General features: G+C 33.5%; 1 protein-coding gene and 1 non-coding gene across 2 annotated transcripts in view; both read left to right on the forward strand.

The window, feature by feature from the left end:
• Nucleotides 1-19,395, forward strand: part of LOC124375201 (leukotriene A-4 hydrolase-like) — a 38,449-nt gene extending 19,054 nt beyond the window's left edge. Inside the window, 11 exon segments of the mRNA XM_046833310.1 lie at nt 3,235-3,346; nt 5,467-5,535; nt 5,629-5,853; nt 8,715-8,855; nt 9,946-10,005; nt 10,007-10,153; nt 11,076-11,223; nt 13,680-13,851; nt 17,261-17,494; nt 18,449-18,553; nt 19,193-19,395. Of these exon segments, the coding sequence (XP_046689266.1) occupies nt 3,235-3,346; nt 5,467-5,535; nt 5,629-5,853; nt 8,715-8,855; nt 9,946-10,005; nt 10,007-10,153; nt 11,076-11,223; nt 13,680-13,851; nt 17,261-17,494; nt 18,449-18,553; nt 19,193-19,310 (1,531 nt within the window). The 3' untranslated portion in view covers nt 19,311-19,395.
• Nucleotides 16,796-16,866, forward strand: Trnav-gac. Its single transcript has one exon. It is a non-coding gene; the product is annotated as a tRNA-Val (tRNA).
• Nucleotides 19,396-19,673: the final 278 nt, after the last annotated feature.

Consider the following 19,673-nt stretch of genomic DNA (forward strand, 5'->3'; position numbering starts at 1 on the left):
AACATCTCCGGCAAAAGTCAATTCTTTTGATTTCAAAAAATAATGTTTGTTTTGTGGAGAAGAGGCAAGTGAAGAAATTGAAATAAAAAGAGAAAAAAAATACAGACGCGCTATAAGAGAAGTGAGTATTCCTACATTTAAAGACACAGTGGCTATTAAAAGCTGCAGAGGCGCGTGGTGATAAATATGGGAGGAAATGTAAAAGAGCGAGTAAATTTTGAGCATGTACCTTGTCTTTGTCGAAGCTAAGCACCATGATAAGTGTTTCTCAATTTTTTTGTTATTTAGTAGAAAGATTGATGTAGGCCGTCCATCGGATGAGAATATCAGAATTGCTATGGACAATGTTTTCCATACCATGACGATTGTCAATTCAAATTGGCTGAGTTGAAAGATGTAATTCAAGGTTATGTTCCAGATGACAAGACAATTATAAAACAAATTGATTGCTCGATTATGGAAGTAATATTGTAATTACCACGAAAAGCAAATATTTGACATCCACTTTTTAAGAAAACAGGGAAAACAATGGTGAAACAAAAATATACTCGACTGAGAGCCTCAACAAGTATCCACACTGCAAGAAAAATATTCTTTTTCTACATGCCATGACCGGATGTGAAAACAACTTCAACACTTTTTGGGAAAGGAAAAATTAAAGTCATGAAGAATGTTTGAAAAAAAGACCCGATTTACTCAATTCTGCAGGAATATTCTGACAAGAAAATTGCGCTCGAGATCCCGTTGTCAATGCTGGAGTATACTTTCTACTAGCAATTTACGGTGCTCCAAAATCAGAAAATTCAATTGACAATTAATCACAGATACTGCAGCTTTGCTAAACTAACAAGACAAAGCACAGATGTGAAATTTCAATTATTTCCACCCACTTCTTTAGCAGCTCAAACAGCACATTTAATCGAGTCTATTATCAAATTTAAACTTGGCTAGGAAAAGAAATTGATCCAGAACTGTGAGGTTGGGAGTTGAAAAAATAATATATTACAGCCAATAACAAAATAATGTATTGCCACCAGCACCCGATTATCTAATAAACACAATCTGTTGATTGTACAAAAGGTTGTGGCGGCAAATTTTGATATAAAAAAGTGGATTGAGATGTTCTAAAGCTTGTAAACATTGTTGTGGTTAGTCATGCTTAAACGCAGAGTCCAAAGAAAATGATGATGTTGATTTAAAATACAGCAATAAGTCTACTCGATTTTTTGTCAGCAACTTTTGATGAAGTTGAAATTGAGGATATCGTCGACGAATGAATATAAAAGAAAATTATATCAAAAACAAAATTTTCCCCCACTTTTCAATGTAAAAATATATAATTATTAAGCAAAAAATAAAAAAGCTATTATTACAGATCATGGGTTATGCCTATGGGGGAAACCATGTAAAAAAACGCGCCTTGCATTCTTCCTCAAAGATCGTGCGGATAAGAGTGCATCTTCATAATGTAGTCGCTTTCTCAGCGCTCTAGCCCGAAAACGGTTTGACTTTACATAAAAAATGCAAGAAATATTTTTTGTAAATAATCGTCTAAGGAATAATGTTTATAATAACCTATATTGACCTCCAAGCCATAGGTCGCGAGATATTTGCGAAAAACCGAATTTTTGTGAAATTTTAACACCTTAGAACTTTTTTAGCCGGCACGATATCAATTTAGATTTTTCACATCTTCATTTAAACGCCATTATGATGGTGTATACCAAAATTCAGCTCAATAGGAATTTTTTTCCGCAGATAAAACCTTAAATGACTGGACTACTAAATAATTTATCGAGAAAAAAAATCACTTCCCTTCGGTAAATACCGAAGAAAAGCTCTCTACAGATTCAAGTTTGGACGATTTTGGATTTCACTGGTTGAGTGGTTGAGGTTAAATTGGTACTTAGAATTATGTTAGGATGTTGATTTTAGGTATTAATTCAATGCCGACTAATACATATATAATTATCGAGAAACAAAACAATAAAATCACTTCCGGTCAGAAAATACCGAGAAAAGCTCTACTGATAAGAAGTTCCGATCGGAAGTGATTATTTTTGTTTTTTTTTCTCGATAATTATATATTTATTAGTCGGCGTTGAATTAACACCTAAAATCAATGTCCTAACAAAAATTATAAGTACCACTTTTACCTCCAACCTCTCAACCAGTAAAATCCAAAATCATCAAAACTTGAATCTGTAGAGATCTTTTCTTCGGTATTTACCGACCGGAAGTGATTTTTTCTCGATAATTATATAGGTAGTCAAGTACAGTTTAGTGATAACAAAAATCGTCGTCCTAACTCAATCAATAATACCACGTTTACCTCAATAACTGAAGTCCGAAAGTAGTCGAAAGTTCTAATCATTAGAGTTTTTCAGGTGTATTTTATTTCCGACCGAAAGTGATTTTTTTTGAAATTTTTCCCCGGTAATTATATACTCGTCTACAGTTTAATGATACAAAAAAATCGTCATTATAACTCATTCATAAATACCTTAATCAGTGAAATCCAAACTAGCCGAACTTCTAATCAGTAGTTTTTTCCGGTGCATTTTCCGACCGTTAGTTTGATCTGTACCCGTGCAACGCTCAAAAAATTGCCCTCCTTTTCTTAAGGGTTTTCGGCCGTCAGTGGCCCATGATGTCCCCGAAGGGGTATTTAATTTTCTCCACAGAATATAGTTTGTGTCAATTATACGTTTGAGTGAAGAGCTCTGTTTTGTTCTTTTTCTTTCTTATCCAGTGAATGGTGCCTTCTACTCGGCCAGAATCGAACTTCGTAAAGTTTCTGTACCTATACAAGAAAATTTGTGGTACTAGAGTTGCTGTGAGAGTTTAATTTTGCCTATTACATCTTTCCACTTTCTATAAGGCGTAGTTACTACAGCCCATATTTTTGGTATTTACCTTTTTACCAGTAAACTCATTGGCAAATTACACACAAAACGTCCACCGGATCCCCCGGTTTCGGACCCCCCCCCCGAACGAAATTTCTGGCTACGCTACTGTTCACAGGTTCTTCAACTGTTCAACATATTCTGGCATGTTGTCCAGTGACACTGTCATCCTAACTAGGCAGTATGTCAAAGTTCTGTGCATTACTCAGGAAGCAGTCAATAATACCATATGTACATTTTTTTCTAAAATATATAGTACAGATTTACTGTAAACTATCGTTACTGTGATAGCTTGGGACCTATTATAAGTAACTCATTGATGTTGTAGGCTAGAGATAGTGATTCAATATGAGACAGATCCTACAGCGTTTGCGCTACAGTGGTTATCAGCTGAACAGACAGCAGGTCGTAAACATCCCTACCTCTTCAGCCAGTGTCAGGTAAGTCATTAACCTTTTGAGAGCCAAGAGTCAATGTGATCAGCCTACGGACATTTCTGAACATAGCAGAGGGCCGACTATGCCAGCTATTCGAATATTTATTATTCTGTTACTAAATGTTGAGATATTTCATTGTATTAAGTCTCATTTTATACACAATAAGTCAAGTAAACATAGATTATCTACCTTGATTTGATCTTTTACAGGTGATAAAAGCTATCTGCCATATATGAGAGACAACTTTTATGCGAGTGCAGATTTTCAATATTTTTCACTAATATATATGAAGTCGTACTCACTATTACAGATACTTACTTTTTAAACTTGGTAAGTTATACTTGTTTCTACTTACATAGGGAACAATGAAAAAGTTGCATACACATGCATTAAAATAAAAAAAGTAAAATTTTTCTTTATCAACATGTGAAAATAAAAAAAAATTGAATTTGTGTTTACAATTTTAATTGATTTTATTGTGCCAAGGAATATTATAAGTCATATCCTACTTTTCTCACAATAAAACAAAACAAAAATCGTCCCATTGTGTTTATTTTTGAAAAACTTGTGAACTATTTTGTGGAATACTACACAAAAGCTCAGTTATAAAAAAGATAATAACAGCTATACAGATACTTACTTTTTTGAAATTTGGTGTGTTTCTTCCTGTGTACATAAGGAACAATAAAATAGATGCATAGAAATAAATTAAGATTGTAAAATTGCAGTTTTGGTATACCAAAGTTACAAAAATTTAAAAGTCTACTTTTTGTTTGTATTATTTTTTATTGTTCAAATAAATATTACAAGTACTACAATATAAGTATTACAATAATAGCCTACTTCCCCCCCCCCTACATAATGAAAGAAACATCATATCATTATGTGTATATATATTTTGTTTGTTTTAAGTTATGAATTATTTGGCTGAACATTACACAAACACCAAAAGAGTGCTTGGCATCAAGAGAGGTGACCTTTCATAAATGCTTGGGACTTACAGCACCAACCTCTCAAAAGTGGTTGGCACTCAAAGGGTTAAATCATATAGAAAAACATTGAAAACAATTTGAAGCCAAATAACAAAGTAGCATCACTTCTATTGTTTATTGTGCTGTAGGTTTCTTGTTCTAACATATCCCTATTTGTTCTCATTTTCTGAAGTGGCCTGGTTGGACTGTTACCAATATCAAAAGTAGTAAAAAAAGTTGCACAATAGCCTACATTTACTGTGGTATTATGCTGAATTTAAATACATTTCTCAATAGGTGCACAACTAGGTGCCTGAACTCATTATGTTTGTTTAATATTGTTAAAATTCCTTTATTTAATCACATGTAAATTTTCATCAAGATGAGTACTAACAATAAATTACAATTCAATTTGGTAGCTATATTACATAGCACAGAGTTTTCTACACATTACGTAGTTATGGTAGGAAGGGTTGATTCAATGGGAATTTTAAGTTCAGTTCTAATTCACCTTCTGTTTAGTGTTGCAATGTCTGAAATCTGACTTGACTCCTGGAATTTGAAGTCCACGTCTGTCTAAAGAGATCCATAATAATCAGTGATGAAGATGTTAAAAATGAACTCCTTGCACAGTTCTGATACCAGAAACACCTAGACTACAAAATTAGTACAGCGAAGCAACACCAACAAATTTTCAAAGTGTCATACTCATCCAAGAATGTTTTCATCATGAAAATGTTAAACCCAACATAGCCATCACAGAACGGTTCCATTAAACAAGGTGAATAGGTTAACCAACAGATCAACAAAAGTCTTTTTTCATCAAGGATAGGTTGTGACTGTAGTGGTTCTTATGATTTTTAACCAAAATTGCAATTCCTCTACATGAAATATTTTTCAACAGAAACAAATGATTAGCTCTTACTCATTAATTATCTTAGTACTCTAATTCTTAACCAGCTTTAGTATTATGCACACATAAAGTTAAACTATCTGCCTTATGGGTGTAATTCATTAGATACTTTCTAACAAGTATCGTTCAATCACATTTTAAGTCTAGTACATTGAGATTTAATACTCTAAAACACAGTTTTTGTCATTATCCGAATATACACTATCTGACTGCACATTATTTAATTTTGTGTGTTCCAGCCGATCCATGCCAGATCTATCGTGCCTTGTCAAGACAGTCCGTCTGTCAAGATGACTTACAAAGCTCAAGTGAGTATTTCTATTTTGTTTATTTTTATTCATTGAGTTCAAAAAACACATAAGTTATGTTTTATAAAATTGATAAATGATAATCTTAAACAGATCTCAGCACCAGAGGAGCTGACTGTTCTGATGAGTGCACTAAGTGAAGGAGTGAGTGCATCGAGTGGTGGCCAGCGAACACATAACTTCAACCAACCTGTACCGACACCAGCATACCTGCTGGCACTGGTAGTGGGAGACCTGGCTAGTCGGCAGATTGGTCCCCGTTCACATGTTTGGTCCGAGCCACAGTTTGTTGACAAAGCTGCGTATGAATTTGCAGAGGTATGTGCTGTTGAATTGTTTGTCTATAACTAGTACGAAGACAGTGAGATAGGTCAGAAAATTAAACGTATATATAAATTCAATGTTTGAAAAATTATGTGTATTACTAAATACAAAATCACAAAAATTTGGTTGAAAATTTAAGATAGAGCAAATTTAATGATCGGCTGGAGTTAAATTTTTTAAATGAGTGAAAAGTGATTTATTAAGCAGTGAACTTTTAAAATTATATTAGCTTATTATTTTCAAGTGGATCCAACAAAGCAGAAAATTTAAGTATCATCTCACAAAACTGATGCTGGTTTTCTTCAATGTTCAATGGCTAGAACTATTTTATATTTTTATTGTTTTCTAGTGTGGTTATTAATTTGGTTTATTGAGTCCGGTTGTGAAGGTTTTTTTATATTATGATGTTAACATGCTCATGAAGTATAATACAATTTCCAGCTGTATTTATTGTTTACTTTTTTAGTGGGAGCTGTTAAGGTTAGACTGGTTATTAACTCAGCAATTTTCATTTGTTAAAAAGTGGAGCAAAGAATTTGTATAGAATGTTGTGTGAAAAATACAAAGTGTGGGAAATGTTAACAAATACCTATGGTGAGATTTAAACATGAGTAAAACAAGTGTTTATAGGTGATATAAACATGTCAAAGATGGCCATGAAGATTTTGAAGATATATTTTTTATTTAAAAAATTATCCCTAAAACTAATTAAACTGAAGAAACCAAATTTGGTACATAGGTTTGAATAAATAAGAGAGCAATAAAAAAAGTCAAATAACTAAAAAAGAGAGGCATCAAACAACCTAATACCTCTCAACTGTGCCATGTTTGGCACTCCCAGCTTGCGCAAGTGTATCTTTAAAGTGGTCGTGCTCGCTTATGTGTTGATTATAACACATAAGCGAGTGTTATAACACATTATAACCCCTGTCCACTACTCATATGTACCGTCATATGAGTTGACGGATTTCGTTACAACAAGTACTGTTGAAATTGTAATGAAACTGTTCAAATAGTTTGTACCTAGTTAATTTTGTATAACTATACTGTTTTTATGTTATGTATTATTTTAAAGAATCTGATTTTATAAAGTAATTATAGAAATACGAGGTGTGATCAAAAAGTTCCAGGACTGAATTTTTATACATTTATTCATACAACATACAGGTTATTCGAATTTGTCTCCTTCAAAGTACTCCCCTTGGGAAGCTACACACTTTTCCCACCGGTGTTTCCACTGATCAAAGGCCCCAGAAAACTCTTCTTTTGTAAAGGTGTTTAGCAGCTCCGTCGTTTTTTCTTTAATTTCGTCAACTGTTTGAAATCTTCATCCTTTCAGGGGTCTCTTGAGCTTCGGGAAGAGAAAAAGGTCTGCTGGAGCCAGGTCAGGTGAGTAGGGGGGCTGAGGAATGACAGTCATTGCGTTTTTTACACAAAAGTCATGGATAACTAATGCAGAGTGAACAGGAGCATTGTCATGGTGAAGGACCCAATCACCACTTTGCCACAGCTCAGGTCTCTTTCTTCTCACAGCATTACACAATTTTCTGAGGGTTTCAAGATAAACAAAACGATTAATTGTTTGACCTTGTGGAAGGAATTCATAGTAGACGACACCTTTACAGTCAAAGAAACCGTAAGCATGACCTTCACATTTGATTTGACGTGCTTTCTTGGGTCTTGGAGAGCCTTTTGATGTCCATTGTGATGATTGGGCTTTTGTTTCCACATCGTAACCAAAAACCCATGTCTCGTCTCCCGTAATGACATGATCCAAGAAGCTTTCGTCGTCATTTGCCTTTTGAAGAAGTTCCTCAGAAACATGAATTCGGTGTTGTTTTTGGTCTTCAGTCAACAGTTTTGGCACAAACTTTGCTGCAACACGACGCATTTGAAGAAATTTCCTGACATGACCCAAATGAAATGTTACACTCTTCTGCCATTTCACGGATTGTTAGTCGACGGTCTGATCGTATGAAAGTGTTCACTTTAGCAACATTGTCATCATTGATTGACGTTGAAGGGCGTCCGGAACGAGCATCGTCGTCTGTGGATGTTCGGCCATCTTTAAACCTCTTGAACCACTGATGGCAGCATGATCGGCTTAGACATTCTTCACCAAAAGCCTCTTGTAACATCAAAAAGGTTTTAGAAAACGTTTTGTTCAGTTTCACACAAAACTTCACACAAACACGTTGCTCTTCTTTCACATTCATTTTCATAAAAAAAAAAATAGCCAAACTCTATAAAACTAATCTCAAACAAACTGTGCTAATGTTACTTTCAGTGATGTTATGATTGATCTGCAAACACAGCTGTGTTACTGTTGAGTCAGGGAATACAATGCTGCCAAACGCATCGCTGTGAGACATTGCATTCCCATAGTATATAACTATGCCTGGCACTTTTTGATCACACCTCGTATTTAAAGAAAACATCACCAATTACAAGATAATCTTTTATGAGTAATATATTTTCTACTTAACAACACAAATACAAATACATGGCTTTATATTACCAAAGCACAGACATATAGCTAGTTTATATTACAATTATTCCTAAAATATCAGATCTGTAATTTATACTTAACTTTACCTATTCTTTAGTTTATTTTTAATCATAAAAAAGATATTAAAAATGTATTATCTAAAGTAAGGATTAAATTACATTTCAAAGTCTAGACTTATAAATTTATGTTATATATCAACTATATATTCAATATGTTTCTTTCTAAAAGTATGTAATATATTGAATTCAGAAACCCAAAGTGGAATATTGCATTTTATATTTACACATAGTATTACTGAGACTTGTTGAACTTTATCTAAGATTACATAAATTGTTTGTGTCTTCAGACCGAGCAGTTTCTGCAGCATGCTGAGGCACTGTGTGGGCCTTATGTGTGGGGAAAGTATGACCTGCTGCTCTTGCCCCCCTCCTTTCCCTTCGGCGGGATGGAAAACCCCTGTATCACGTTCGTCACCCCCACATTACTGGTGAGTAATGGTTTACAGAACTAGAGATATAAAATTATATCAACCTTTTATTTTATTATACTCAGGGTTAAAAAGGACTGCAGCCCAGAACAGCGGATTTGGTTTAGGGACTATTAAGATCATCTTGACGGTGTTTACTCTCAGCACTATCACATACTCAATATATATTGCCAAGAAAATAGTTTTAAACTAACTAACACAATAACTGGTTAAAGCTGTACATAGTTTTTTATCCATTTCTATACATCACCCTGACTGTGTTTACTCTTAACAATATTGTACACTCACTATGTACTGTGAAGTAAAGATAAAAAATAGCTTATAATCAGATGTATAAAACTGAACAGTGACACACATACACTTATGTATGTGTCTTCAGCGACATTTCTGTTCATTTTTAAAGCCTTAAAATGTAATTAATTCCTAAAGGTAAGATATTTTTAATTTTTGAGATATAACTCTTAGCGAAAGTTCATGGACGGCAGACCTCTGACTGGCAATATTAGACTGTAGTCTGCCCCCTGTGTTTGTAAATATGTGTTCTCTTTATTTTTCTGAATTTTATATATAAAATTTCCAGACGTTATAGAAAGGAAAATTATTAGGTATATTTGATGTTATGTGGACGTGTTGAAATACACAAAGATTTAAACAAAGGAGCTTATGTAGGTGGTAGCAATTACTCGTCCCTACATTTTTTGTATATACTGCTAGCAACAAAATTTACTAGATAAGTGGCATTTTCTGCAAATGCCATTACCGATGCATTCTGCTAGTGTTAAAGACAGTATTAAACTGGTTTGGAAAGTGACTAGAGAATCAGAAATGTTTTAGTGGGAAAACCGAGAAAAACCTGGAATTTGTTAAAAGGTTTAAAAAGTGACCACCCTGTTGAACACACACACCTTTATAAGAAACAACAGCATAGTTTAATTTCAATAAAGTTTTATGAACAAAAGTAAGTAGATTGATCACCTTTTATGATATGAAATTTTATATAACTTTAAGAAGTACAGTACTTAAATCAAAGTCAGCGTTTTTACTTCCAAAGAAATGTGGTTAATTTTTTATGAAGCCATGTATGATGTAGGCAGGTGATAGGTCACTGGCATGTGTAGTGGCTCACGAAATCTCCCATAGCTGGACTGGAAAACCTGGTCACCAACCGCAATTTTGATCACTTCTGGCTCAATGAGGGATTTACCATGTTCCTAGAGCGCAAGATTCTGGGCCGCATGTATGGCGAGCCAATGAGAGAGTTTGCTGCCCTCAATGGCCTCAAAGACCTCAAGTATGCTGTGAGTACTTCACTATTTACGTATATTATGTACAAAGGTTAATATATAATATAACTCTTACAAATTAATAAATGAAAAACAAAATTAATTAAATGAGGAATTGACTTCATGATCAGAATCTAGCATTTTAGACAGAAGAACCAACATTTAGTTTTGAAAGTTGTAAATAAATGTAATAATTGTTAAATTTAGAATAACCAATAAAATACTATAGATTAACCGCTCACAAAAAAACCTGCGCAGAAGCAAATATCTGAGCAGCCACGCGTAGGAGGGGGCCCCCTCCACTGGTGTGGAGTGGGACAAGCATCTCATCGTCTCTGTTTTATCAGCTGTGTGAATCATGTGTCACTTACACCATTTTGTTTACACTGCAGCTACTTACCTATTCTATAAGTATATTGTACTTTTGTGTGTAGGTCTATACAAGCGTAAAATATTAATTGAACAGACTAATTGATCTCATTGATTTCAACCAATTTAATGGTTATTCATCGTAGTTTTGGTGATTATATGCTATTAGATAAACATTTTCTTGTAAATATATTGAAAACCTACGTGAAATTGTGATTTTTGTTTCAATAACTTGTTTATAGAATTCATAAATTAATCTTGAACGAAGGATAATATTTCATAAAATATGGTGTATCAATTTTAGTTCCACTACAGTTACTTATATGTTGTTTAGCTTGAAAAGTTATAAGTTATTTTACAAAGTAATATTTAAAATATGGGATCAAGCTAGACCATAATAAAGTTGGTTGGTTTATTACTATGCCTGGGCCACAGCTACAACCCACTCATTAAAAAAGAATTGAAACATTTGCATTGCTTATACATTGTATAGAACAGGACTTTGTATATGTATCAGAAGTTACACAGATGGCAGTGAACTTGTTAACCAACTCTTTGTTTATGGCAGGTGAGTACACTGGGAGAAGAGAACCCACTGACCAAGCTTGTGGTCGACCTGAGCGGAGGTATTGGACCAGATGATGCCTTTTCCACCTGTCCTTATGAGAAAGGTCACACATTCCTATTCTACCTGGAGCAACTTGTTGGAGGCCCAGGTAGGACCAAACTAATTTATATTATATTACTCGATGTACTTGATGTTTAGAGTAAAATAGGATTTATATGACAACTAATTTGAACTTCTCACTGTTTTGCATAATCTACTTTCATTATGAATCAATTATAAAAAAATCAATACCACTAATCATTTAACCCTGGAACTGGCAAACGCCCGATATCGGGCGTTTTAGTCGCATCCTAGATGGCAGCGCCCGATATCGGGCGTTTTAACATGTCTTTTATTCCTCGATATTACGTACTTAAAAAACGATCAAAGAGTATCGGTATTGATACCAATCGAAAGAGGAAGGTTCAATTTATGTAAATAATACACCAATAAATAGTTTATCGTTTCGTTACACGTCCATACGTCTTATAATCTCTGAACTGTTTGTTTACATTCTCCCGTGTACCGCGCTAGTTGCGCACGCAGCGATGAGTCAACTGGTTCATTCGGCTATTGTTATTTCGTCAGCTGCATGGTGTCCTGTCTGGTTTATTGTTTGTTTGAGTTCTTTGTAATGATGGTTGTGTATATTACACAATAATAGTAAGTTTTTTGTGCGTAATGGATCGTAATTTCCGCGATTGTTCAAGTGACATTCGAGAACTAGTTGTACATTGATGCCAATCGAAAGAGGAAGGTTAAATTTATGTAAATAATACACTAATAAATAATTTTATCGTTTCGTTACACGTCCTTACGTTTTGTAATCTCTAAACTGTTTGTTTACATTCTCCAGCGTACCGCGATAGTTGCGCGCGTAGCGATGAGTCAACTGGTTCATTCGGCTATTGATATTTCGTGACCTGCATGGTGTTTTGTCTGGTTTATTGTTTGTTTGAGGTCGTTGTAATGATGATTGTGTATATGACACAATAATAGTAAGTTTTTTTGTGCGTGTTTACATAATGGATCGTAATTTCCGTGATCGTTCAAGTGACATTCGAGAACTAGTTGTACATGAAATAAGCAACGATGAGGAATCCGATTTAGACATTCAATCAGAACATAATTTAAAAATATATATAATAAAAAATTAAAAAAATAGAAAATTAATATAAACTAATAGTTACAAGATTGTACAAATCCAAGTGAGCTTTGAAGTTCTTACTTTTGTTGGTAAGTAGCACTTTCGAATGTGAGTGTATGATTTTTGTATCGTTTACCACATGTTAAAATAAATACCTTATAAAATATGTGTTGTTTTATTTTTACTCAGAATTAAATGCTCTTCCTTTTGTATATTTTGGATTTTGCGTATCACTAACAACAACAATTTTACAAATCAAAAACTTTGAACTAACTTTTCTTTTTTCTAAAACATATTTTTATCCTGAAGAGGTAGAGTAAGGGTATTTTTTTTGTTTTAATTATATTATGTGAAAAATGTTCCTTGAACAATGCTGAATAAAGAAATATATAATATGTTAGAGGTACTTTATAGTAAACATGAAATAATAAAATAAATATAAGGCAATGTATGAAGTACTAAAACACTCTGCCACTGAGAGAAATATGACCGCCAGTTCCAGGGTTAACTAAGACTACTTTAGTTACATTTTGAGCTGTTTTAATAAATAAGTATAAAAGCATAAAAACCTGTGTGATAACGCTTTATAAAAAGGCCCTAGACATTTAAAACTTGGTACATAAGTTTCTTTTATTTCAAAGAAAAACTTTATTAATTTTGTTGTCAAAAGACTAATGTTAACATTTTTACATTGGGTAATGATGATAGCAACAATACAATTTCAGAATATACAGAGTTGTAAACAAACTAAGTATACTTTGAAAGAGCATACACTTGTATGTTTCACTTTAAAATTAAACTGGTAATGGTGTTTACAATAAATGTGATAAAGTTCCTTTGTCCAACATTGTTTGGATTTATATATATATTGTAATTGTGTAAAGAATTTAAATCTTACTATGCAATAATACTTATATAATCTTGCATCAGTTTGAATTATCCACCTTAACTTTGTCACTTAACGTTATTTTTTGCCTTATTGTCAGTGATGAAGCGTTTATCAATCACAGGTGTATTGTGTTTCAGGAGTCTTCTATAATGGTTGGTTTGTATTAGAGCAAAATGTATAACCAATAATGAAATAACGAACGTATCACTTTTGTCAAGCACAGACGATTTTCACCACTCTCATTGGATTAACATTTTTTCCAATATCCCACTTTTAGTACTTTCTTTTTTTAACTATGCTTTTTGTATCATTATTATTTTCATTGCATTGGCTTTCTTGATTATTTAGAACAAGAAAGATGCTAATAATGAATATGAAAAAGGAAACTGTAGGTCATCATTGTGTAGTCCTAATTTCAGTAAACGTGTTTTTTGTTAATTATATTTAATAGTTTTTTTTTATTTATAAATAACATATGTATTTAGAATTTTAAAAAGTTATTATAAGTTACTGTGTTTTCTTGTTTTAGCTGTTTTTGAACCATTCCTCAAGGCCTATTTAGACAATTTTAAGTACCGGTCTATTGAAACTAGAGACTTTAAGACTTTCTTCAAGAGCTACTTTGCCAACAACACAGCCAGCAAGTCTGTGGATTGGGACTCCTGGTTGTTCACTCCTGGCATGCCTTTCATCATTCCTAAGTAAGAGTTAATTTACATAATCCTAAATAAATGATCATAGATCTTTGTAAAGTTATTTTGCCAACAACACAACCAGCAATCTGTGTATTGGGACTCCTGGTTGTTCACTTCCTGGCATGCCTAAGTAAGAGTTGATGTATCCATGGTTGTTAAATGATATAATAAGCAATAATGTACAAAGTGTATCAAGTAAAAGTTCCTAAAGATAAAAACTTGTTAGATTTGAGTGAGTTTGAAGATGATGAGAAGTTAACCATACTAATGGCACAGGGTGGCCACCCGACCGGGAAAATCGGGAATAAGCGGGAATTTTTCTGAGAACCAGAGAAATTTCAAAAATAATTTTTCTGTCTCTAAGAACTTAGAGAACTAAGAAATCAAGACATAATTTGAGAGCTTCTTGAATCAAGAACTGATTAATCACGAAACATTGTATTTTACGCAACGTGGCTCGTGAAATTGTGAATGAAGATCGACATATTTTCGTGAGCTACATCTGACTCCGGTTGATCTAAGGTTACCTCCACTAGTGTAGTGAGTTTATCTATTAGTTCTACTCCTCTGCCATGCTGCTCACGTCTGCCATTGCTAGTTTCGAGTATTCCCCATACACACAACACAAACATTAAATTTAAAGGCCCCACCCAATATATCGCTCACCATCAATATATCGTGGCCGAGGCCTCGTTTGGTGTATTTCCTCCTCACACACGTTCCGATTGTCATCAAATTACATAGGTTAAAACAAAGGAAGTGATGTTATGTTTTGATTTCACGGTCACATCCAAATCTCGACTGAACTGCGTTTACACCGGCAAAGAATGGCATAAGTTTTGTGTCCAAACTAAAAATCGCTAGTCTAAACGGGTGCAAGAGCTCTCGCGAGCGCTGCCGCAACCAGTGCCGGACAGTTAGTTAAAGAACTGGAGAACAGTGTCGGCAATTAAAATTTCAATTATAAACATTGCCGAGACATCACTGTCGTGTGTGAACAGACTTCATCTTGACTCCTGGACCAGCGATACAACTGTAGCGCGACAGTTTTCATGAGTAAAATCGCTTATATTGTTCACATTATGCTACAGTAGTTGTGCAGATTCTCTCGCAACTTTACTTGCTAGTGTAAATGAAACTTAATATTGTTGCCAATCCACAAACGGCAGACAGCCAGCCGATCGAATCAGCCACGCTCATCATTAGTTTATGTCGTCAGAGCGGCATTGGTTGGATGACAGCTGGAAATCCCGTCAGTTCTCCGGTCAACTATTTACCAGAATGGCTTCTACGCACACTTGATGATCGTTCGGACGATTTGTACTGTTCAAACCAAAATAGTCCAACGTGCATGAGGAGCTTTATGTCTTGTTTCGTAGTCCTTGACTGTATAATCTAACTGACTAACTGAGTCTGCACTGTCTATTCTTGGTCAAAAACTATTGGCAGTACTCAAATTACTGAGTGTTGTAACATTTTTTTGTAGTGATTTGTGTATAAAACTATTTAGAAATATATAGCAACAGAATAACGTAATTTATAAATAATATTATAATTGGAGTTCGTTTTTTTTGTGTCTATATTTTTCAACACTAGCGTGTCTGCTGGTTCTATGCTCGGACTTTAGCTCCTCGATAGTAAACAGATGATCGCTGATTTGTATTTTATCCGTACGTCGTAGCTTTGCGTAGTTGTAAATAAATATATTCTCTATAAATATACATCCATACATTTTTACATAAATGTAATATCCTACCATTTCTATTACTTAAAAAGGAAACTTATGTAGAAATATATTAATTTCCCTGAATCTCTGCAAATTCCTCTGAAGGAACGTGGTATTCTTAGGCTCCCCCCTACCCAACAAAAGATAAATTAATTAAGTAGGGTTCAGATGAAAGTATCTGGTTTATTTTTTTATTGTACTGAGCCGACCTCTTGTACCGGCGAATCATTGTCTCATACCGAAAGTTCGTCCACCGCTATACTTCTGACCTGCAATACTGGGCTGCAGTGTGCCCCACAGTAACGCTATGTTGGATGTTGGTATTTATTTGTTATCTTTGTTTATCCGAATTGGATAAATGTATTTTCTAAACATCACAGAATGGAAAGTTATTAGTTATACACATGTTATGTCGACATATCGAAAGAAACAGAGATAAAAACTAAGGAGCTTAAAATAAGTGATAGCGATAAATCGTCACCGGATTTCTCGCATATCGCTAGCGACGAAATGCTAGAGCACCATAGCTTTGTGGCATTTCTTGCAAATACTGCTAGTGACGATAAAACGTCATCGCTGCACTTGGCGTAAGGGTTAAATACAGTACTACAGCTGTCTATTTGGTTTAAAAATAGACTAGATAATCGGAAATTTTCGACCGGGAAGAAACCGGGAATTTGTAAAGGGATTTTGAGTGGCCATCATAAAAAATTAACAGACTACACCACATTAGATGTAATGAAACACCACCTAACATACTGGTGTTTATTATAACTAAACAAATGTTCTATTCCAAATAGAACTCATTTTTGAATAGTTATCAGATATGTAGTATATGTAAGCCATTTTATATGGATGTTTATATACATGTTGGAAACATATTCAGAAGTATACCATACGTTGATATCAGCAAGAAAATAAGAATAGTTGCTGTCAACAGCAATGTATATTACGGCAGCTAGCACTAGCAATAGAATAATGATATATCCTGGTAGAGGTTTAATAATTATTATTGTTCATTTCATTAAAGAAATATAACATTAAGTCTTATGAAATTTATTGTTATGATGGAACATAGACTATTGCCACTTATACAAATTTAATAAATGTAAACAAAAGTCTTTTGACAGGTATTTGGTCTCCGATCATGTGTTAGTTTGGTTATTTAAACGCATATGTGACAGATACGGCCAAATACAATATAATTGAATCGTAAAAAGTAAGGGCTCTGTGGTGTAATGGTAGCACATTCACCCGACAAGTGAGAGATCCGGGTTCGAGTCCCGGCGGAGCAAGTACTTTTTGTGATTCAATATTTATTGAAATTATTATTTATTTTTGTAACACATAATTTTACATAATCAAGGCCCCACCAAGTCAACATGACTTATTGGTGAGGTCCATAATGAAATTTAAAAAAAGCAAGATACAAAATTCCATTACAGTTTCATCAATTATTTGTTTTGCTTAGTTTAGTTCATGCTTTTACAAGAAGATGTTATAATGCTCTTTGTGTGGCTGTGGTGCTTCTATAACTCCAGATTTTTAAATATTGACATTTTAAAATTGATGATATTGGTTGTTTAAAATATGTACCAATAGAGTTTTAAGACAGTAGGTTTGAACATTACAAATATGTTATTCTGTTGTATTCAACTAAACCAAGTGAATGATTCAAACTATCTTTAGATACAATACATCACTGGCCGATGCCTGTACTGCACTGACTAACCGGTGGGTGCAATGGGACATGACTGAACCCAATCCCTTCACCCCCACGGATCTCACGAACTTCCATCCTCTCCAGGTCCAAGAGTTCCTGGCCCAATTGCTGGAACTGGAGTCTTTTCCTCTGGACAAGGTCCAGGCCCTCCAAAGTGTCTACAGTTTCAGTGCCAGTAACAATTCTGAAATTAAGTTCAGGTCAGTTAGTGTATACTGTGATTGTAATTATAGTTTTCAAGTTGTTTAAAATCATTAATTTGAAACACTATTGGTAACAATATAAACTAAATGATAAAATGACAGTATATTTAAAGCTAATATTTGTAGTTGTGTTTAATAATTTTTTTTTGTAAAATTAATGTATGGAAATGATTCCATAGTCAGAAGAAACCATGAATCTTACACTGAACATTATTCTTTTTGAAATGAAATACAAGCAATGCCCATATGGCATACTTGATAATATTGTGTAGACAAATGAATATTGCTTGGTGAGTTTCACTGACTATGGTGTTGCTGCTGCATAGTAGGTCATCAAACTGATGTAGATAAATTAATTATTCAACTAATATAAAGTAATACACAGAACATTAAGTATGATATGATGCACCAGAAGTGTTAAAATATAAATAAAACTGGAATTATGATTTAGTTTAACAAGAAACATTGTATTATGTATTAGTTTAGTCTTTATTTATGCCTAGGACAAAGATGGTTTTGTAGTTGTTAGATAAGAGTAGTTATTTTTCACTTTTGGTAATGGTTTTTAACTTTCTAACTGTTGGAATTTTTATTATTCTCTGAAAAGAATGTAAATAATTTCATATTATCCTATTTTAATGTTTGAAAATTCAATAACTTTATAAAAGAAAATTATATTACAAATTGTTTCTCTACACAAAAATATTTATGCATATTAAAAAAAAAATTATATAAATACTCCAACTATTTATGGACAAACAACAAAAGTATAATGAAATCTTTGAAAATAAATAAATATTTATGGGCATGTGGGCATTGCCACATATATTATCCATATACATAATAATGGATTCACAAGTAGTAATGAATATATCCAGCTCTCTAGTTTGTCACAGAGAATGCAGGATGAAATATGTTTTTCAGTTTTACATCAGAATCACATGTTGACAGGTGGCTTCGACTATGTATCAAGGTTCGCTGGGAAGAGAAGGTTGCTCCAGCTCTCCAGTTTGTCACAGAGCAAGGCAGGATGAAGTTTGTTCGTCCAATTTACAGGTCAGCCCTACACTTATCTAGTTTTTGTAGACTTAACAAAATCTTTTGTTGATATTTTGTCAGGCTGTCAATATTGATAATGACTATAACTTATTCATTATTTTTGTACCCCATACATGGTTTTCATGAACTCTTTCAAAACTTAAGTATTAAAGTTAAATTATTTAAATGTAGTTGGTATTAGTAATGTGGTGTATGGGAGAATTAATTATGTAGAAAATAACCAACAAGCAACTTATTGAAGTTTAATAAAAAATGGTAAAGTACAGCCAAGGTCTAAAACCAGCTTCCTTAGTAAATACAAACATTAAAGACAAATTATATGTGACCTGAATCACTCCAGCATCACTAAATGAAACCCGAAATAGCAAGAACTTATTGAGATATTTGACATACTACTCGGTATAAATCAACTATGTTTAGTTATTGATTATTTCATCAGAATCGTGTATAATTATTAATGCTCTTTTGTTTATTTCTTATGGCATTATATATTTCTTATTGAACTATTATAAAGATTTAGTTCCATTTAGAGCAATGTTTCATAGTAGAATAGCACACATATTTTGTAGTAATTTAAACATTTTATAAGGATTATTTATTTACTCTGTAATCAATCTGTGAAATCTATTTCCCTAGGGACTTGTACGCGTGGGAAGACATGCGCCAAAGGACCATTGACAACTTCCAAGCCACTAAAGCAAATATGATGGCTGTACTCGTTCACAACGTGGCTAAAGACTTGCATTTGGAATAACATATACTTTTATTTGGTGGTTTATTTTATTATGAATAAATACTGTTATTTTATATACTAACAAAATATAAGTTTATCACTAAAACAATTGCATTTATTTAGTAAAGTTCTCAGAAATACCTTCATATCATCACTACATAATAACTTATGATAACTCATAGTCACTCTTCTTTGATAACTCTTGTTATCTATATTTGGAGCTAATATTTACCCATTGGAGACATAATGAGTGTTACTTGATATACTTTTTCTAGACATTGACATTTTACCATCGTTATGAGTAATAGTCTTATTTTGTTTTGTTACGTTACCACACTGGAAAGACAACAAAAGCTTGTTTTATTACGGTTTGTCATGTGCTCA

Source organism: Homalodisca vitripennis, chromosome 1 (genome assembly GCF_021130785.1).
Source record: "Homalodisca vitripennis isolate AUS2020 chromosome 1, UT_GWSS_2.1, whole genome shotgun sequence".
Taxonomy (NCBI): Eukaryota; Metazoa; Arthropoda; class Insecta; order Hemiptera; family Cicadellidae; genus Homalodisca; species Homalodisca vitripennis.